The sequence below is a fragment of the Zingiber officinale genome, chromosome 10B (genome assembly GCF_018446385.1).
Source record: "Zingiber officinale cultivar Zhangliang chromosome 10B, Zo_v1.1, whole genome shotgun sequence".
In the NCBI taxonomy this organism is placed as follows: domain Eukaryota; kingdom Viridiplantae; phylum Streptophyta; class Magnoliopsida; order Zingiberales; family Zingiberaceae; genus Zingiber; species Zingiber officinale.
Window position 1 is genome coordinate 27,604,605 of NC_056005.1, and position 22,083 is coordinate 27,626,687.

A 22,083-nucleotide genomic window follows, 5' to 3' on the forward strand; every position below is an offset into this window, starting at 1 on the left:
CTGATTTTTTAAAATTTAGATTGAATCGATTTGATTGATTTTTATGTGAATTAAAAAGATATTTATACTGGTCATTAGTATAATGATCAAAGCAAGAGGAAAGATATGTTCAAATACGTTGAATTTTGATCATAAAATCTAATGCAACGACATTCCATGACAATCGTACAATTAAGGGAATGTAATGGGACCCATTCAAGAATTAGAATTGGGTTGAGACTTTGGTGGAAAAGTGATGGATTTTAATAGGTTAACTAAACCATTTATATAGATAATAATAATAAAAAATTGGATGAGATTAAAATCTAAAAAAATTGATAAAGGACTGGAAAGAGAACCATATGACTGGTTCCTGGAATCAAATTTATAAAGGGTAGCAACAATATTTATGAAAAATAAATTTGACGAAGAAGACAAAATAGTATCATTTGATTCCGGGTATATATGGTAGTAAAAGATTATTATATTTATTTAAGTATTTTTTTATAGTCCGTCCTCAAACTATGTTAAGAGGATTAAATCATAAAGTCAATTTATAATCAACTGCTAGTTGGTTAAGAGATGGATGAAATTTTATTCTTCGATCATATACGCTCATCCGGAATTATTCCCTTATCATATTATAGTAAATTTTTCCCTCTTAATTAATTGGACATCCCCTGAGAAGTATATATATATATATATATAAAATGACAAATAAAGTAGCTTCTCCTTTTATAAGGCCATTCAGTTTCATTAGCAGCTTGAACATTTGATTATTTTGACTCTCACTCTGACTTTCTAATCAGTCATCATGCAGAATCTGTATAAAATCCTATGAATTCCATGGATGGTAAGAAATTTGGGTGAGCTATAGCCAAGGACAGCTCCTATGTGGATACGTGGGCTAACAGATTATTTATAATACATTTAGTTACAAATCCAGTCTTTTTGCAATCTCTTATAACGTGTTCTTCGAATCAGTATTTGGAATCTGTATCATTCTCTTTATCATCATGTTCGCAGAGGAGAATTCAAGTTGATTCTTGTAAAATTATCCACCAGAGGGGATCCTCCTAATTGACATATACATAGTGAAAAATATTATTGCTTTAACTAGATGCTAGTTTATAAATTGTAATTAAATGATGATAATTCAGATTTAATGCTCAAGAAGTACCTTCAAAAATCGGCTGTAACGCTGATCAACATGCTCTAGAGATTGTATACCTTCAAAGGATCAATATGCATTTGTATACTCTGGAACTCGACAATCCAGATAATTACAAACGCTAAAGGACTCGAGAAAAAACGATGTTTTTAAAACTAAATTGGCAGAGAAGATAAAGCAGCGGCTGAAGTCCTATTCAAACGAGATTCCCATATTGATAGGACTGGACCGATTGGATTTCTGTCTCCAGGATATTTAGCGGAGCTAGCCAATCTGGTCTGGTGTTGAAAACACTGATGAAAAGTATATGAGAGCGTATGTTGCATTCATCTGTTACACAATCAAATAATTTAGTATTCTCGACATCAGAATTTCTCAGAAGCTTCTAGTGTGCATAAGCTATGTTCGAATTTATACCCAATACACAAACCAGCTGTCTAAATAAATAAATAAATAAATAATAATAATAATAATAATAATAAAGTAGAGTTTGACATTTTCAACATCTACTGAAAATTATGACAGAATACATGCATCAATCCAATTGTACATTATGAGAGAATACATACTGAGAATTATGCATCACTACATCTACCTGATAAACACACACTGGCTAGTGGAGGACAGCAATTTGACGGCCAATTTCCAGGTCCATGTGGCAAGAATGCACTTTTGCCTTCATGAGATTTTACTAGTCAATACTTCTTTGAACTCAGTAAACTGCACTGAATCTCAAAGATCGTAAGGAGAGGTCAAATATGCATTTCGGCAGCATTGGTATTCCAACATCATTTAGTTCAAGGTAATTGAGGCTAGCAAGTTTTCCAAAATTGCTGGGTAAATCTTTCAGTTTCCAATTACCAGACAAACTCAATTTCTGGAGTTTAGCCAGCCTGCAGAAGGATTCAGGCAGTTCTTGGATCTCAGTTTTGGTGACTTCAAGGGTGTAAAGATTGGAAAGATTTCCAATGTCTTTTGGTAATCCAGAAAAGTTACCGCAACCACTCAGATTCAAAACTTGTAGGTTCGTCAATAGACATACAGAATCCGGTAACTCGCTTATCTCCATCTCACAAAGTGTCAGTTCGCGAAGGTGAAAAAGATTGTTGATACCATTTGGTAGCTCTTTAATCTTTCTGCAGTCATTCAACCTCAACTTTTGCAAGTTGGATAGCTGACATATGGAATCAGGAAGTCTTGCGATATTCAAACTCGAGAGTCCAATGTAACGGAGGTTAACAAGATTCCCTATACCGTCAGGTAGCTCTTCGAGATCTCCACAGTAGTCAAGGATCAAGCTCTGCAGGTTGTAAAGCTGACATATTGATTCTGGGAACCGTCCAAATTCTTTGTTGTACACTCGAAGGTAGCGCAAGTGAATGAGGTCAGCAAAATAAGAAGAATTTGATTCATGGGTTGAATCGGTAAATACATGTTGCAAACACCTCAGCTTTGGCAAAGCCCGTGGAATTCTTGGAACACCGACATCAAGACGTTCGTATAAGAATGTTCGCAAGACATTTGGTTTCTTGAAGCAGAGAGATTCTACTATTTCCCCCTTGCCTTTCACAAACAAGTGTCGAACATCATCTGAGATATCAGCATGGTCCTTGCTCAGTGCTGCCTGGAATTCTTTGTTTGCAATTGATTGCCCTAGGCTACGGATCATGTCATGCATTTTGTACTTGGTAGTTTCGGCAACAACATCAAAGAAAGATCTCTCCTTCAACTCATTGAAGCACTCCTGACCAACATCTTCCACTCTTTTACATCTTCTGGGCTGGATGTAATTGTGTGCCATCCAAAACCTCACCAACTCATCCTTCTCGAACAGATAGCCCTTGGGAAACATTGAACAAAACAAGAACAAAGGCTTCAGATGGGTTGGCAAGTACTTGTAGCTCAACATAAGAGCCGGTAGGATTTCATTCTCTTTCTCTAATTCCCATATCTCACTTTTCAAGACTTCATCCCAACATTTTACTTCTGTGCCGTTCCGGAGAAGACATGCAAGAGCTTTGATGGCCAATGGCAAGCGGCCGCACTTCTGAACAATCTTCTCGCCAATTTCGCACAATTCTGCTTGTCTTGAATTCAGACCGCCAAATGCATAGTGTTTGAACAAAGACCAGCACTCTGCATCGGGCAACTCACCAAGCGGATACAGTTGACGCTGCATGATCTCGGTCACTTTGTTCCTCGTAGTTATAACGATTCTAACCTTTTCTGCATCAACAAATGGCATAAGAAAGGACTCCCAATTGCTGCTTGACACATCCCACACGTTGTCGAGGACAAGCAACACTTTCTTCTGCCACAGTTCGTTCTTCAGAACGTGCTGCAGCGTGTTGAGCTCAGTAAGGTCGAATGCATTTACAGTAACAGCCTCGAGGACTGACTTGGTTAACTTTGTGATGTCGAAATCCCGGGGCACATAAACCCAACCCTTTCGATCAAAATGTCTACACACCCGTTCGTTGTTGTAAGCAATCTGAGCGAGTGTGGTTTTCCCTTGGCCAGCCATACCGGAGATACAAATAACAGAAACATTTTCCTCTCTGTTCTCAGACAGAAGGAAATTGATCACTTCTTTTTTCTCTTTCACCCTTCCAAAGATGCCAGATTCATTGACCATCGAACTGGTGACTGGCTGATCCCTACTCCCCTCGCTTATATGCTTTCCATCATGTTGTGTGAAAGAAAATTGAACGCTAGATTCTACTATTTCAGTGAATTTATCATCAATCTTCCTAATCTGAAATGAGATGTTATCAAGCTTTTTGACGTTTCCATCATGACAAATCTCACTAATCTGAAGTGAGATTTCATCAAGCTCTCCAATGTTTCCATTGATACGGTTACCGAAGCATATGCTTAATTGGGGGGAGGAATTACTCAAGTCAACGAGTACCTCTTCATCTCGCTTCCTCTTGTGAGAAGCCTTTGCCTCCGCTCGGGATCGGAGTATGTAGTAATAGTAGTCGTCGAGGACGTCCTCCGCGTCGTGGGCCAAGTTCTTGAGCTCCTTCAGCCGGACCTGGTCGCTCCTGTATTCGATGTCCCTCCTCTCTCCGTCGTAGAGCACCGCGTGAATCCGATCCAGGATAGTCTTCAGCTTTTCCAAATCTTCTTGGAAGGAAGGTGGCGGCTCGGAGGACTGCGGCGAGGTGAGAAATCGCTCGCACAGGGACCAGATCCTAGTGCGGAAATCATTCGCCATTGCAGCAGCGGCCTTCGCTCTTGCCCCCAACTTCCAGGTCAACCAGAAGACTTACATGGAATTCGACGGGCGACAGATTCCCTTTGCTTTTAATCCGTTAACGAGTTAATTCTAGTTTAACCCTTGAAACTAGGATTACCGCAATAAGTCCCTAACTCATGTTATAATGACAAAAAATTAATATTATCACTATCGCCTATTATATATAGGCACTTTAAAATAACAACTCCTTTCCTTGTATTTTTTTTTCAATTTTATTTAATTTTTATTTAATTTTATTTTTTTTAATCAATTTTTTTATTATTTTTTTCCATGGACATGCTTATTTATGATACGAAGTAATAGGTATACCATCAAACATATTGGGAGTAGAATTTGGAGACAATAAGATAATATTGATTACAAATTTTATTTTTATATATTTTTGTGTATTTTTTTTATGTATTATTATATGTCTCCGGCGTTATGGTGAAATGATAGTACATCCAGATTGTCACCCAGGCACCCGCGGTTCGATCCTTAGATATGGTGTATTTGTAAAAAAATTTCCTCTAAATGGGGGAACGCAATCAAAGGATGTTGGGCTTCTGGGCTGGCTATCGCGTGCACTTCTCGATTTACTTTGATGGCCAATGGGAAACTTCCGTGGGTCGGATCGGTCACCCTAAAAAAAACATCAATGAGATTAACTGAGATTATTATTTTTTTATTTGAAAAAATTATTTTTTCGTAAGTTATAAATATGATTATTATTAATTGTTATATATGCTGGACCCCGTGGTTGTTTTGATATGATCAACCAAGTTAGTTAGGTCTTGTTTGTTTTTGATCCATGTGTCTAAGTGTGCAGGAGCTTAGGAGCTTAGGAGCGCAGGAAGTCGAACGGAAGACGCAGCTAGCGAGAAGGACGGCACGAGAAGGGAGCCGACGGGCTCGGTGCGTCCGAAGGACGAGAGTGTCACGCCCCAGAGGAGTCTCTGTCCGAAGAAATTTCGGCAACATCTCCCCTGTACGGCGGACAATCTGAAACTTTTCTACAAGCACTATATACCTCAGCCACATGCGGCTGGAATAATAACAATAAAAGAAAACAAACACCACGCAGTTAATATCAAATTCAGCCTCTGGCTGACACAACCACGCAGTTAAATATAAAGTAGCCTACTCGGCTGTAACAAAACCAAAACACAAAACTGCTAGCCGGCTAGGCTTACACAACCAATAACAAATACAAAACACCACATAACAGCATCAACACTCCAAAAACAAAATCGGAGTATAGAGCTAAAACAAACTGATACATAAACAAATAAAACATACGTGAAACCGATATGTCTTCTGATGTGACGTGGGGACCAGCAGACAGGATGCTCCAAGCGACACCATAAATAACCTGGTACCTGAAAAATATAGAGTCCACGGGGGTGAGTTCAACAACTCAGCGAATACCAATAGACATGCCTAGTAAGATATATCTAACAGCAATAAACATGGAAATACAACTTCCTAATCATATATCTAGGAAAGATGCAAAACTGAAAGGTAACTAAGGAAGTTGTACTCACCAGGAACTCCTATCCAAACAAAAGGGTCGTCAAACCGAAAGTGCCCTAAATCCTGTATGCATGTCAAACATATGCATCCAACCAAATGCAGCAAATAAATGCAGCAAACACAATCACAAGAAATAAATGCATCAATGCATATGATGTCAATGATGCGTCCTGGTCACCCCCGACGGTCAGCCATCTCACACACAAATGGCGAGACCGAGTGGGTAGGGTCGTGACAACCGTGCACTCTCACTGCTCCCGATGAGTGACCGAGTGGACGGATGCTGTCGGCTCCTGTCCCGTGACCCCAAATCATAAATGGGGAGCTCAATGCTCTAAACTCCCGGTACACGATGACGGGGGGCTACTACGTTGTGTCACACTACCCATGAGCGGACCAACGTAGCCAAACAAAGTCCCTGCTGCAACACACACTGCCTGAATCGACCACTAACCCATGAGTGGTGGTGAGTGCAGATCCATGTAACAGGCGATGTGCTCAACAACAATGGAGTCGACTATCGCACTGCATGCAATCATGATGCATGACACTAAACATGGCAAAAACTGATCAACATAACCATATCCATACATACAAAATGGGTACTGTAAAAGCAATAGTCACATACCAAGATCTAGAGTACACAGGTCAGATAGAATATCAATAACCATATGTCCTGAACATAATAAGTATGGAATATCCTGATCAGCATAGAAAAATCCATATATACATAATATGGGTACCACAGTATCAGTAAGTCAAATCCACGGATCTAGGGTATACAAGTCCTCTAAGGTATAACAACCTAGACCCAAATCATATCCCTCTTCCATAGCATATGTACCAACAATATACACAGATCAAACAATCAGGGTCTAAACACCCGAATCATATATGATATACAAATAGAGGTACACAAATCTGATATGGCACAAAAACCTAAGTATCAGATAATCTAGATACACAGGCCAGAAACAACAATCCAAATCCTAGTCCTAACCTCAGTAAGCATGGTATGTCACTCTAGAAACTAAGATACTCATGGTAACAAGATAATCATGGCAACAAATCACGAGATATAATCACAGGTGACAAACCTAACATGTTATGGATATCAAACAGTGACATACCAAAGGCAAACATGTTCATTGCATGTAGTTATAAAATACTATGCATATCCAATGACAATATCATAAAAGATAAGTCAAGAGGTACCCGCCTCCAATAGGAAGGTCCAAATCCAGTCCAAATCCGACGTCTCGTCTCAAACCAAAGTCCTGTATAAATCAATGTGTATATTTTATTTAGCTAAATTCAAATAAGTAGCTAAATAAAATCTCTAACACTGAATTAGGGCAAAAACTCTAGTCAACACATAAATATAAACCTAATTCACACTTGACAGCTAATTACAACCTCCAATTCAAAACTTCACATAATCATGTAATTAGATCATACCTAAATCAATCCATTATCCACTACAACATGTAGCCAAACTCCTACAACATACCTCAAACTCACAACCATAAACAAGGTGGGCCGCTGGAAATCCACCTCACTGCTCTAAAGCTTCTATCGGCAACCACCTAAGGAACAACAAAACATCCTTTCAGCTTAGAATCAGTCCAACAACTGAATTGCAACAAGAAGACTTCCGATACCCGAACCTTACCTCAATATACAACCGAGCTTTTGCTGCTGGAACAAGGGGATGCTAGATGGGTTGCTACCAAAACCATGAACTCCCCCACAGTATACCATTCCTGTTGAAATCTTCCCCTACGGCTCAATATAAGGTGATATCAAAATGGAGATCACGAATGCAACAACAACCTGATCATCTTACCTTGTTGTCACACTGCCGAACCACTTCTACTCTGAGGAGGAGGCAAGGTTCGGAGCTAGGGCACGGGAGGCGCGACCACAGTGTGGGAGAAGATGTGGAGGCAGTAGCGAGAGGGAAGGCGATCGGCTCTGGGTTCCTGTAGCCGGTGATCAGCAAAGGCTCGGCCTTCCTCTCCGCGAGCGATTCAACAGAAGAAGGTAGATGAGATGGGTGAAGAAAGAACCGGCAGTAGCAAGCTAGGGCAATTACAGAAGAGGAAACTCCTCAAATCAGGGAGTTTGGGCGTAGAGGAGGGGGCGGCAATGGCTTGAACGTCGCCGGCGCGTTCCTGATCTCAACGGCGGAGAGGGCTTTCAATCCAAACTAGGGCAGAGGCGTCGCGAGGAAGGAGGAAGAAGGATTGGCAGCGATGCTGCTCGGTGCTAGGGAAGAAAGGATCGGGGAGAAGCGGCTGTCGGCAGAGGGAGAGTGGAGAAGAAGAAGAGAACGGCGCCGGTTAGGGCACAGGTGGTTCGGCGGCGTTGGCGCGCGGAGAAGAAGAATTGGGCACGCACAGTAACGGGGAGGAAAGAAAATAAATAAGAAAAAGAGAAAAGAAATAAATAAATAAATCTTTTCCTCACTTAAATGGGTAGCCTAAACAGGCTTTCCCGACCCCGTTATTATCCCCGTTAACTCGTCCATACGAGCTCCGAAAAATTCCCGAAAAATTTCTAAAAATTCCGAAAAATTCCCATATCATGATTCGCCATTTTTTTCGGTATTTTACATTCTCCCCCACCAATAAAAATTTGGTCCCCAAATTTCGTTATCTACCATCAGCAAGTACCAACAACAGGTATCCGATAAATCTCCAGAAAATCAAAAGCAGGTATCATAACCCGCTCTGATACCAAATAAATTGGTATCAGATAAATCTCGAAAATCCATAATAAAAAAATCCAACAAGTATCACCAAACATGGCGCTCTGATACCAAGTAAATAAATTGGTATCAGGTTATCCCAAACATCCGGAATGCGAAAACAAAAGATCATAAAACTGTGCTCTGATACCACTAAATTGTCAATCAGGCACGTACAGCTAACTAAATAGCTATAATCCACAAGAAATCTACAATAACCATATCTAGACATACAAAATGGGTACTGTAAAAGCAATAGTCACATACCAAGATCTAGAGTACACAGGTCAGATAGAATATCAATAACCCTATGTCCTGAACATAATAAGTATGGAATATCCTGATCAGCATAGAAAAATCCATATATACATAATATGGGTACCACAGTATCAGTAAGTCAAATCCACGGATCTAGGGTATACAAGTCCTCTAAGGTATAACAACCTAGACCCAAATCATATCCCTCTTCCATAGCATATGTACCAACAATATACACAGATCAAACAATCAGGGTCTAAACACCCGAATCATATATGATATACAAATAGAGGTACACAAATCTGATATGGCACAAAAACCTAAGTATCAGATAATCTAGATACACAGGCCAGAAACAACAATCCAAATCCTAGTCCTAACCTCAGTAAGCATGGTATGTTACTCTAGAAACTAAGATACTCATGGTAACAAGATAATCATGGCAACAAATCACGAGATATAATCACAGGTGACAAACCTAACATGTTATGGATATCAAACAGTGACATACCAAAGGCAAACATGTTCATTGCATGTAGTTATAAAATACTATGCATATCCAATGACAATATCATAAAAGATAAGTCAAGAGGTACCCGCCTCCAATAAGAAGGTTCAAATCCAGTCCAAATCCGACGTCTCGTCTCAAACCAAAGTCCTGTATAAATCAATGTGTATATTTTATTTAGCTAAATTCAAATAAGTAGCTAAATAAAATCTCTAACACTGAATTAGGGCAAAAACTCTAGTCAACACATAAATATAAACCTAATTCACACTTGACAGCTAATTACAACCTCCAATTCAAAACTTCACATAATCATGTAATTAGATCATACCTAAATCAATCCATTATCCACTACAACATGTAGCCAAACTCCTACAACATACCTCAAACTCACAACCATAAACAAGGTGGGCCGCTGGAAATCCACCTCACTGCTCTAAAGCTTCTATCGGCAACCACCTAAGGAACAACAAAACATCCTTTCAGCTTAGAATCAGTCCAACAACTGAATTGCAACAAGAAGACTTCCGATACCCGAACCTTACCTCAATATACAACCGAGCTTTTGCTGCTGAAACAAGGGGATGCTAGATGGGTTGCTACCAAAACCATGAACTCCCCCACAGTATACCATTCCTGTTGAAATCTTCCCCTACGGTTCAATATAAGGTGATATCAAAATGGAGATCACGAATGCAACAACAACCTGATCATCTTACCTTGTTGTCACACTGCCGAACCACTTCTACTCTGAGGAGGAGGCAAGGTTCGGAGCTAGGGCACGGGAGGCGCGACCACAGTGTGGGAGAAGATGTGGAGGCAGTAGCGAGAGGGAAGGCGATCGGCTCTGGGTTCCTGTAGCCGGTGATCAGCAAAGGCTCGGCCTTCCTCTCCGCGAGCGATTCAACAGAAGAAGGTAGATGAGATGGGTGAAGAAAGAACCGGCAGTAGCAAGCTAGGGCAATTACAGAAGAGGAAACTCCTCAAATCAGGGAGTTTGGGCGTAGAGGAGGGGGCGGCAATGGCTTGAACGTCGCCGGCGCGTTCCTGATCTCAACGGCGGAGAGGGCTTTCAATCCAAACTAGGGCAGAGGTGTCGCGAGGAAGGAGGAAGAAGGATTGGCAGCGATGCTGCTCGGTGCTAGGGAAGAAAGGATCGGGGAGAAGCGGCTGTCGGCAGAGGGAGAGTGGAGAAGAAGAAGAGAACGGCGCCGGTTAGGGCACAGGTGGTTCGGCGGCGTTGGCGCGCGGAGAAGAAGAATTGGGCACGCACAGTAACGGGGAGGAAAGAAAATAAATAAGAAAAAGAGAAAAGAAATAAATAAATAAATCTTTTTCTCACTTAAATGGGTAGCCTAAACAGGCTTTCCCGACCCCGTTATTATCCCCGTTAACTCGTCCATACGAGCTCCGAAAAATTCCCGAAAAATTTCTAAAAATTTCGAAAAATTCCCATATCATGATTCGCCATTTTTTTTCGGTATTTTACAGAGAGAGCTGCGGAAGAGTACACCGGTGGGCGAGAAGAACGTGTGCAACGTTCGAGGGACGTAAAGCCGGGACGGAAGATTACTCGAGGAGAAGGCCAGGAATTGGGTTCGGGTGAGCCCTATTCCGGTGGCCGCAATCACCCAAGCGATCGGAACTAGAGCAAGTCAACCGGAAGTTGACTTGACAAGTGTTCGGTCGACCGGATGCCATGATCGATCGACAGAACCCCTATCATCAGAAGCCAGCCGCTGGTGACACGTCAGCAACTAACCGTTGGCTGATCAATCGACCGAACCTTCTGATCGGTCGACCGAATCGGAGATAAACCAGAGACTTAGTCGAGCATACTGATCTGGCCAGCTCAGGGAGAGACCGTTGGTTGATCGGTCGATCAAACAATGGGATCGGTCGACCGAACACAGGCTCGATCCACACAGACTGCATCTGGACGGAAGGCTGGGCAAGTACGCAGGTTCGTTCAACCGAACTTGGGGATCGGTCGACCGATCCCTCTCGAGTCAAATCCTGATCACGAGGATCAGGTGAACTGGATAAGTCTTGGAACCCCTATATAAAGGGGTCTCAAACAGCTATTCTGCAATGAACCAAGATCAACTCTGTAACTCATTTCTTTTCAAGCAACTTGTAAGAGTGTTCAAAGTGTAAAAGGCTTCTCCGCCTTCAGAGAATGATCTTTTAGTGCGTCTTTCCAACCGCCTTGGATTAACAACCATCTTGGTTGTAACCAAGTCAAATTGCTGAGTCTGTTCTCTCTATTTATTTCTGTTGTTTTATTTTATTATTAGTGTTGTTTTTATTTTCAGTTGAAAGTCTTGAGGAGGGTATATTTTTTTGTTTGCAGACACTTCACCCCTCTTGTCGGCCATGTTGTGCCTACAAGTGGTATCAGAGTCCGACAGCCTCAGAAGGGCTAACCGTCGACTGAAGCACAAAGATCCAGACAATGGCCGGCACAAACATTCATCCCCCAAAGTTCAATGGAGACTTCGCTAAAAGACAAAGAAGAGTACAACTGGACGAAGAAGGAGCAAGCCGATTTCGTGGCCAACGGAAAGGCGGAATTCCACCTGCTCAGCGTCCTGCCACCCCAGGAGGTAAGTTGGATCGGAAGGTACGACTCCGCCAAAGACCTCTGGAAAAAATTCCTGGAGCTCCACGAAGGCATCTCAGAAGCAAAGCTAGCGAGGTGCGACATCCTTTGGACACAACTAACAAACCTCCGGATGAACAACGACGAGAAGGTAGCGCAACTCCAAGCGAGAATCAAGGAGCTGATAACGCAACTGACAAATCTCGGAGAATCGGTAACGAACTGAGATTCCATCCGGTATACGCTCAACGCCTTCCCAAGAACTCCAGAATGGGCTTCCTTAGTAGATGCGTACTACATCTCTAAGAACTTTGAGGTAAGTAGTTTAAAAAATTTATTCTCTACATTTGAACTTCACGAGTCTCGAATCACAGAGCCTAAGCAAATGGAGAAGACGAACCTCAATCTTGCCCTACAAGTCGAAAAGGACGATCCTGACTCTGAAGCGTCGATCGACGAAACCGAAGCGGCACTATTGGTAAGACGTTTCAGTAAATTTCTTAAAACTAATAAATTTAAATCGCAGTTAAGGAAGCATCAACACAACAGAAGGACGGTCCGATGCTATAACCGTAATGAGAAAGGGCACATCAAGGGTGACTGCCCTAAGTTGAAGAAAAGGCACAAGGAGAAACCTCAAAGACCTACGTCCTCTACACGCAAGAGTCTGAAGGCTACATGGGATAATTCTTCATCCTCCGAGTCAGAAATCGAAGCCTTCTCAGGAGTAGCACTGATGGCCAACCATCTCTTTGAAGATGACTTGAACTCAAAGATGAGCATAGATGAAAGGAGAGGATCATCAAAGTAAGGTAAGTGAGGTACACACACTAAACCCTAAACGGTCGTTTCAATTTATTATAGCTCTTTCTAAAGACTTAGCAAAATTAGAGAAAGAAAATGCTGAATTAAAATTGAACTTAGCAAAAGTATACCCACTAGAAATGTATGATAATTTAAATTTAGAAAATTAAAAATTAAAAATTGAAATTGAAAAATTAAAAAATTGAAAAATAATCATGCATGCTTAAATAAATCTCCAAAATCAAGGATTTATGAAAGCTACAATGAAGGGGGAGCATCACTAAGTAAGGTAAGTGAGGTACACACACTAAACCCTAAACAGTCGTTTCAATTTATTATAGCTCTTTCTAAAGACTAAGCAAAATTAGAGAAAGAAAATGCTGAATTAAAATTGAACTTAGCAAAAGTATACCCACTAGAAATGTATGATAATTTAAATTTAGAAAATTAAAAATTAAAAATTGAAATTGAAAAATTAAAAATTTGAAAAATAATCATGCATGCTTAAATAAATCTCCAAAATCAAGGATTTATGGAAAATTAAATTGGTACATTAGAAAACATCAGAGACAACTTAGGAAAGTTTCTAGAAACTATATACCCCCTTAGTATCTGATTAACCCAGTAGGAAGGAATCTATACTGGATTCCAAAATCTTTGCTAGATTAAAATTTTTATAAATTAAGAGCTTTCAACGAGAAAATTAAATATTAAGATTTCTTTATGAGGCTTTGACTAGAAAGTGGTTGTTGCTCCAATGACCAAGAAGGCCTAATATCTCGTTACTACTTGGAAGCCGAATATAGAAATGAAATGTTTAATTAACTTTCTGATGAAGCATTAAAAATAAATAATGCTTTGAAACGTTTTTAAACATCTTCCTGAAAATTCTTCAAAAATATTTTCTTGGAATTTTTACTTAGAAAAATTCTCAATTTTTTTAAAATTAAAATATTTTCTGAAATTAGATTTTTTAAACTAAGCTAAATTTTTTTGAAAATAATATTAAATTTTTACTTAGCAAATTTTTCAAATGACTAAGAAAATTATTTTTACCCCGTTTTTGTTGTGATCAAAGGGGGAGAGTTAAGTAACAAGTTTAAGGGGAGTTAGGAAAATTAAAATTTTTAATAGTTTTCTAACTTATGTTGCAAATTTTATTATTGTAACTTTTGTGCTTAAAATGTTAGTTTAATAATTTTCTTAAAATTACTACTTGTTTGTTTTTACCCTAACTTGAACTTGGATTGATGCACATCAAAAATGGTGAGATTGTTGGACCCCGTGGTTGTTTTAATGTGATCAACCAAGGTAGTTAGGTCTTATTTGCTTTTTATCCCTGTGTCTAAGTGTACAGGAGCTTAGGAGCGCAAGAAGTCGAGCGGAAGACGCAGCTAGCGAGAAGGACGACACGAGAAGGGAGTCGACGGGCTCGGTGCGTCCGAAGGACGAGAGAGCTGCGGAAGAGTACACCGGTGGGCGAGAAGAATGTGCACGACGTTCGAGAGACGTAAAGTCGGGATGGAAGACTACTCGAGAAGAAGGCCGGAGAATGGGTTCGGGTGAGCCCTATTCCGGTTGGCCGCAATCACCCAAGCGAGCGAAATTAGAGCAAGTCAACCAGGAAGTTGACTTGACAAGTGTTCGGTCGACCGAACGCCATGATCGGTCGATCGAACCCCTATCATCAGAAGTCAGCCGCTGGTGACACGTCAGCAACCAACCGTTGGCTGATCGATCGACTGAACCTTCTGATCGGTCGACCGAACTAGAGATAAACAAGAGACTTAGTCAAGCATGCTGATCGGGCCAGCTCAGGGAGAGACCGTTGGTTGATTGGTCGACCGAACAATGGGATCGGTCGAACACAGGCTCGATCCACACAGACTGCATCTAGACGGAAGGCTGGGCAAGTACGCAGGTTCGGTCGACCGAACTTGGGGATCGGTCGACTGATCCCTCTCGAGTCAAATCCTGATCCCGAGGATCAGGTGAACTGGATAAGTCTTGGAACCCCTATATAAAGGGGTCTCGAACAGCTATTCTGCAATGAACTAAGATCAACTCTGTAACTCATTTCTTTTCAAGCAACTTGTAAGAGCGTTCAAAGTGTAAAAGGTTTCTCCGCCTTCAGAGAATGAGACTCTTTTAGTGCGTCTTTCCAACTGCCTTAGATTAACAACCATTTTGGTTGTAATCAAGTCAAACTGCTGAGTCTATTCTCTTTGTTTATTTCTGTTGTTTTATTTTATTATTAGTGTTGTTTTTATTTTGAGTTGAAAGTCTTGAGGAGGGTATACTTTTTTGTTTGCAGGCACACCCCCCTCTTGCCGTCCCTGCTGCGCCTACAATATATATATATAATTTTTATTTTAATCTATATTTTTTAAAATTTTTACCAATAATAACTCTTAAAATCTAGGATAAAAAATAAAAAAGATAAAAACATGTATTAAAAAAATTATTCAAAAATAAAACTAATATAAAATAAAATTGATAAACGTAACACAACAAAACAAAACGAATAATAAGGTATAAACGTAAATAAAACTAAAATTTAGGGTGGCCCAGGAGGGGAGTGTGTTAGGAGGGGTACAAAAAGAACCTCTCATAAAATATATACAACATTCTCATAAAAAATTTCAATAATATGTGATACGGTTAGGATCCAGCCTGCTCCGAATTAGGACGCACCTACATGATCCCACTTTGAGTCCGCCCAGGCACCTTGTTAAGTCATCTTTTTTTGAATTATACTTGACCGAGTTGAGACTAGCTAATGTGGCAAAAGCTGATTTATTTATTCTAGTGTCTCTATCAATCTGTCCCTAGATTCACACGGAGGAAATAAAACATAGATAACTATTAGCTATTGATATAGTGGTCAAGGTATGGGAGAAGATATGTTCGGACGTGCTAAGTTTTGATCTCATCATCTAATGTGACAACGCCCTATATCTCAACCATCATATCGTCATCTGGAGATGCGTTGAGCCGAGTTAAGCTAAGTTGTTATTAAAATATATTTTGAAGAATATCTTCATTTGATTTTTTTTCACATTGTGAACTCCCTTTCAAATTTTGACGGATGAATGCTAGATCTGGTCATCGTCTTGGTACTTCAGTCGATAATTAATCTTTTTGAGGTGATTGAACTCTGATACTATTTGTTAGACCCGGGTGCGGCCGATAAGAGGAAAAACCAAAAAGAAAAGTTACTGAGTTAATCAGAGTTATAAAGTTTTACTAATGTGTCGAACTGCCTGAGCGCCAAAGTATTTTGAGGACCCGAGAGCACTCTGGAAGTCCGAGTACCCCCGTCCATCGGCCACCCATAAGCTGAGAACTCGGGTGCTGGAGTATGTATGGATCTTTAGTGCCTTGTCCAAAAGTTGAGGACTCGGGAGCTCAAATCCAACTAAGTGTGGATTTTTTTGCAAGACTTGCAGTGACAGATTACAAAGGAGTGTACTCTTTGGTGTGATGCGTCGTGAGATGCGTCCTTTGAGAAAATTGTTGAAACATAAAAAGAAAGAACAAAAGAAAGAGAAAGGTATGAAGGAAAACAATTTCTTTCATATTGATAATTATTACAATAACTATGTCAATAATAAAAGGATAATTTCTAATTTAGTCCCTCATTTTTTTTTGACACGGTCCTAATTTCGTCTGTCATTTTTTTATTGATCCAATTTAGTCCTTCAATTTTTAAACATTTTTTCAAATTGATTTTTTCATCTAAATCCCTATTAAAATAGACAGGAAGACTTGTTTAACTAGTGGGAGTGACCTATTATATGTGTTACTTTTATTGTTGACTTGTTCTCCCAATTTCTATTGACCTAGAAACCGCAATCAAAACTCACACTCATTGTTTCTTTCTCAATTATTCATTGATGTAAGAAGGTGACATTTCTTTCGGAAGTTTCACACTCAAATTTTTCATTGACCACGCTCAAATTGTCCAACTCTTTGAGTAGACTCATTGAATTTCCTCATTATATTTCATTTTTAATATTTTCTCTTTAAATTTTAGGTGGTCACACAGAAAGAGAAGGAATCAAAGATCACTGAGTAAGACTCGCTTGTTCTCGTAATCACTTTCTCAAAATTTTTTTAAGATCATTCTTCTGTTTTATGTAAATTTAACATCTATGTCGACTTTTTTAGCTCTTTCTCAGTCATTAATAAACTCTAAGTCTTTAATTGATTTGTTCCTCTCTTTTCCCCAAATATGTAAGTTTTCTTCTTCTTTATTTGTTTTCTTTTCATGATATTTTTGCTGGTTTTGCATATGTGAATCAAGTTTCACACTCAAACTTACTGGTAAAAATTTTCACTTCTAAAATCAAAAAAATTTAAATCTCCAAACCTTATAAGAATTCTGTGTATGCTGCAATGTTATGTTGGGATATCTCATTGGTTCTGGTTCCTTGATATCAATAAAGGTGAGATTTTTAGCATCTTTTGTTGGTGATTGATGATGAGCGAGCAAGGTGGATTTGTGAGGCTGGGTTTATGTGGATTTGAATCATTTGACGGCTTTTGGCATTTCGTCTTTGTTAGTTAAATATTTTTTGTTGTATGTATGTATGTATGTATGTATATATTATGTACCTAGAAAAGTGTGCAATTTGTTGAGATTGTGTTCCAATTAATGTTTTATTTGAATCTGATTAATTTTTATGAGTGATAATGGTTTTGTCAATAATTGATTGCTATAGACACTTGGTAGAATTTAATCTCACCGTGTTTTAATTTCTCTCTTTTTCTCAAAAAGATTTACTCTTTCAACATTCTCACAAGGTTATGCCAATTCAATTCCTCTGTCCCACTTTGCTAAAGAAAAAAAGATGTCAGTTTTTTTTATGTTATTGTGTTTTTAAAGTACAAAAGAGAAGCCTTAAAAATTTGTAGAGTTGGAAATTTGATCACGGCGTCATATACTCACTCTTTCATAGTTTTATTACCTCATTAAGCACTGTCATAATTAACTTTGGCTATTGTTTTGGTGTAGTATTATAATTTTTATATTTACATTTAAGAATTCTACCTATGGAATGACTATATTATTCAGACATAGATGGACTTGTTAAGGTGACTTGTGTTCAAATGGCGACCCTTTTGAAAATTTTAAACTTTTAACACAATTTATACTTTTGCTCATTGGAAATAATCTCCTTTTAAATTTATTTCTAATGTAAGGCAAAACATATGTTGTGTTTGTTGGACGTAAACTTGATTTTTATGATAGTTGGGAAGAAACACATAATGAAGTGAATAAATTTAGTGACACTTCACACAAATCATATTGGAGCAAAGAAGAGGCAGAGAAAGATTATAATGCATTTTGGAAGAAATAGTTGAAACTGTTGGGTCACGTCGGGAGCTAGAGGGGGACGAATAACTTGTTTTGCTCGCTCGCTCGCTTCGTCGACATTGATTTTACAGTAGATAAACTCAAAGCAAGCTCCCAATGCTAACAAGTAGGATTTATTTGGTATCCACCTTAAGATGAGGTGACTAATCCAAGGATCCACGCCGAGCATATATTCCACTATGAAATATACTCCTTCTTGGAATAATCTGGAGGTGGAGAAACCTCTACGACTCAAGAATAAGAAATACAACTCAAAACAAGAAGTAAATACACAAATACAAATGAAAAACCTTCTTGCTTGATCTCTTGTTGCTTGTGAATGCCTCTTGTAAGCTTGGAAGTGTAGTAACACCTCAGTACTAAGCTTCCAAGAACTGGCAGAAAAGATGGAGTGGAGAATTATATTTGTTTAAACTTGCCATCGCCTTTATATCTGCGTTTTTAGGGCTCCTAATCGGTTGAGCCTGCTCCCAATCAATTGCTATTTTAGATCCCAGCGATCCTAGCCGTCCAAACCTTACATCTTGCACAACGGTCATATCTCAATCGATTGACTGATTGATTGAGCACCTCTTGATCGATTACCCAATCAATCAAGAATGCCTCTATGCTTTGACTGTGCTTCGTAGAAAACTTCTCCTAATCGATTGGGAAACTCACTATTCATCATGAAGAAATGCTCTTAATCAATCACATAATCGATTGGCAGCTTCAATCGATCACCTAATCGATTCAGAAGCTCAATGTTCCCTCACAAACTCTCCCAATCGATTACCCAATCGATTGGGAAATATCTTGATCGATTACCCAATCGATTTTGCATTGTTCTTCATAAACCAATCAATTACCTGATTGATTGACCTCCCAATTGATTATCCAATCAATTGGTAAGTAGCAAAATGTGTAGATCTCTAAACGAGCTTCGTTTCGTATATGAGATCACCTAATTCCGATATTCAAGTGAAAAGTTATGGCCTTCGGAAGTTTGCTATGTCTGAACTTTCTTGTTCTATGCCAACTCCCTATTGGAATTACGACTACCAAGTGTTCGATCAACCTTTGACCCACCTGGACTTTCTCTTTACCAACTTTCCATTGAACTTCTGATTACTAAGTGCAGTCCTCCTTGGCCCACTTAGATTTTCTCTTTGCCAACTTCCTATTGGACTTCCAATCACCAAGTGTTGTCCTCCTTGACCTACTTGGATTTTCCTCATACATGTCTTTACTCACCAGGGCTTTTCACCTGACTTCACTTACCAAAAATTTCTCAACTTCCTAGCGTCACTCACTAGGGCTTTTTACTTGGCTTCACTCATCAAGATTTCCCAATTGCCTAACTGCCTGACTTTACTCACTAGAACTTTCCAACTGTCTGACTTCACTCATAAGGACTTTTTAGTTGTCTGGCTTCACCCACTAGGACTTTTCAAACATCAAAACTCACACACTAGGACTCCATCTTGAGCTGACTTAAGCTTAGTCAAACTGGTCAACCTTGACATAGAAAAATTCCACCAACAGAAATATCCTGCAGTTGCTTCATTTGCTTTCGGTGACAACAATTCTTCGACTTTAACTTCAAATTCCAATTCAAGTTCAAAAACAACACTTAACGAATCTGAAAAAATTGCTAAGCTATGGATGCTCAATTGGAGTTAGAACGTGAGAATCAAGATCACGCAACAAGAGTTGTGAAGATATATGAAAAGATGGATACAATATTTGAATCCTTGTACTTGTGATGATGATTGAACTTGTTATTGCTACTACTCAATTGTGTTATTGGTTAATGTTCTCAGAAATTAATATTTGTGTTGTATCACGCATTACCAAATTGAATGATCTATTAGTTATGGTTTTAATATTTAATGGTCCCTTTTATCTTAGGAAATAAACAAGTGATATGTTTTTTTTAACTTTTAATTTCCATAGAAATGGATTTTTTTTGTGTGTTTTAAACAAATGAACAAGAAGCCTATGCCATAGGTTCTCTTGCCATAGCATGCGCAAAGTGAGATTATATTTCTTGATGCATTTAAATAAAATGGGTTTGTATAAAGCTAATGTGCTAGCATTTTATTGCTTGAATCAAGGAGCATAGTCTACGCGTGCCAGAAGATCCATTTTACCTTTATACACATAAAGAATAAGGTTGGAAGAAAGCTAATAATGAGCAAGTTCCCCATGCAAAAGCCAGTGAAAGTACTCACCAAAATATATGTCCATCATTCGAAAACATAAACTCCAACACTAAAACATTGAACCTAACTAAAACATAACAACCATTAGCACCAAAACAACCACTAGTACCAATATACAACAACCACTAGCACCAAAAGTAAAAAAAAAAAAAAAAATCCAAAATTCATAAAACAAGCAATGGTCATTTCTTGATGATAGAAGACTATGATGAAGTTATTCTCTTCTTCTTCGAGATATTTGGGCTAGACCTAGGCTTTGACACTGGTTGAGATACTGATTGAACTTGTCTTCTCGAATCACTTGAGGTTGATCGAAGTCTTGAGATTGTGATGTAATTTCTACCACCTTTGACAAACACTAGTGTTTGAATGATGGTAGATTGATCCACCTAAATTAATTTCAACAATAAGTTTAATAGTTTAATACGTGGAAACAAAAGCATAAATGTAATTAAGTAAACTTACATTCACATTAGATAAGGTGTTCAAGCTCCCTCCAATTTGTATCCCAATTGTACTTACTCTCTTCACATATATTCAATTTTATGAATGTTAATAAAACTTTAAGAAACTATTTTCATAGAATGTTTTGAACTAACTTGTAAGTTCTCCCTTGTGTTGAGTACTGAATCAATGTTTGTTGGTTGAACATTGCTTTATTGTGAATTTGCCTCTTGTTGTGTGTTTTTATCATCCGTACAAGTCATTTGATTATGACCTAAATGACCACATCTCTTGCATTTGTTTTGTCTATGTGAAGGTTTCAATTTGGTGTTGTTGGTATAGTTGGTACTAATGATCAAACCTGAGTTTTGATGAATAAAAAATGGATTAAGGTTAGATGTGTTATGATCTAACCTTTCTACCAAGTGTGTAGAATTTGACTGGTCTAACACCAGGCCGAAATCCAGCTAGGTTTGGAGGACTTGATAGATGGTGTATAAGTTTAGATAGGTCAAACAGTGACTCAATATCTGGTGGGAAGTCATGCTGGGTCTGCGGGACCTAATAGCTAGCCGAAGTCGAGTTGGGTCTACGAACTTGATAAATGGCGGGAAGACCTAGTGGACGGAGATAGAGTCAAGCGATTCTGCAAGGTAAATAAGGTAAGTCACTAAAGGAGAGTGTTCCGGTCAGAACGAGTCCCAATTGGGACTTTAGGCGTAGGTCTAATTTATGTCCATTTTGGAAACCTAAATTGAGACTATGACTAGTTCCTGGTCTTGGAAGGACAGAAACTAATTATTACTACTATCTTATTATTGTGCTAACTTTATTTTATAGGTTATATATTTTGTATTAGACTAACACATTTTGTAGGGTAAAAAGAGCACAAAATGCCTCGGGTGAACAGTACCCGAGGCGCCTTCAACCGCATGGAAGGCGCCTTGAGCTGGGCGATGGAAGGCGCCTTAGAGAGGCTTGAAGGTGCCTTTGATAGGATAACACAGAAGACCTTGAAGACAATAAGGCATGGTTTTCTGAGGATTAAACTTGTCGATGGAAGTTACCTCCAGTGCAATAGAAGGCTACTTTAACACTCTTTAAAAGGGCTACTCAACCACAGCTTCAACACAACTCTTCTAATTCTACGCGTTTGTTTGACATTCCGACTCCTCTGACTTCGTGCTACTGCTCTGCTATGATGTTGCTG

At 39.0% G+C, this 22,083-nt stretch overlaps 1 protein-coding gene across 1 annotated transcript; it reads right to left on the bottom strand.

The window, feature by feature from the left end:
• Positions 1–1,862: 1,862 nt before the first annotated feature.
• Positions 1,863–4,370, bottom strand: LOC122029041 (putative disease resistance RPP13-like protein 1). The gene has a single exon (XM_042588001.1). The coding sequence runs from the start codon at positions 4,368–4,370 to the stop codon at positions 1,863–1,865; it is 2,508 nt and encodes an 835-aa protein (XP_042443935.1).
• Positions 4,371–22,083: the final 17,713 nt, after the last annotated feature.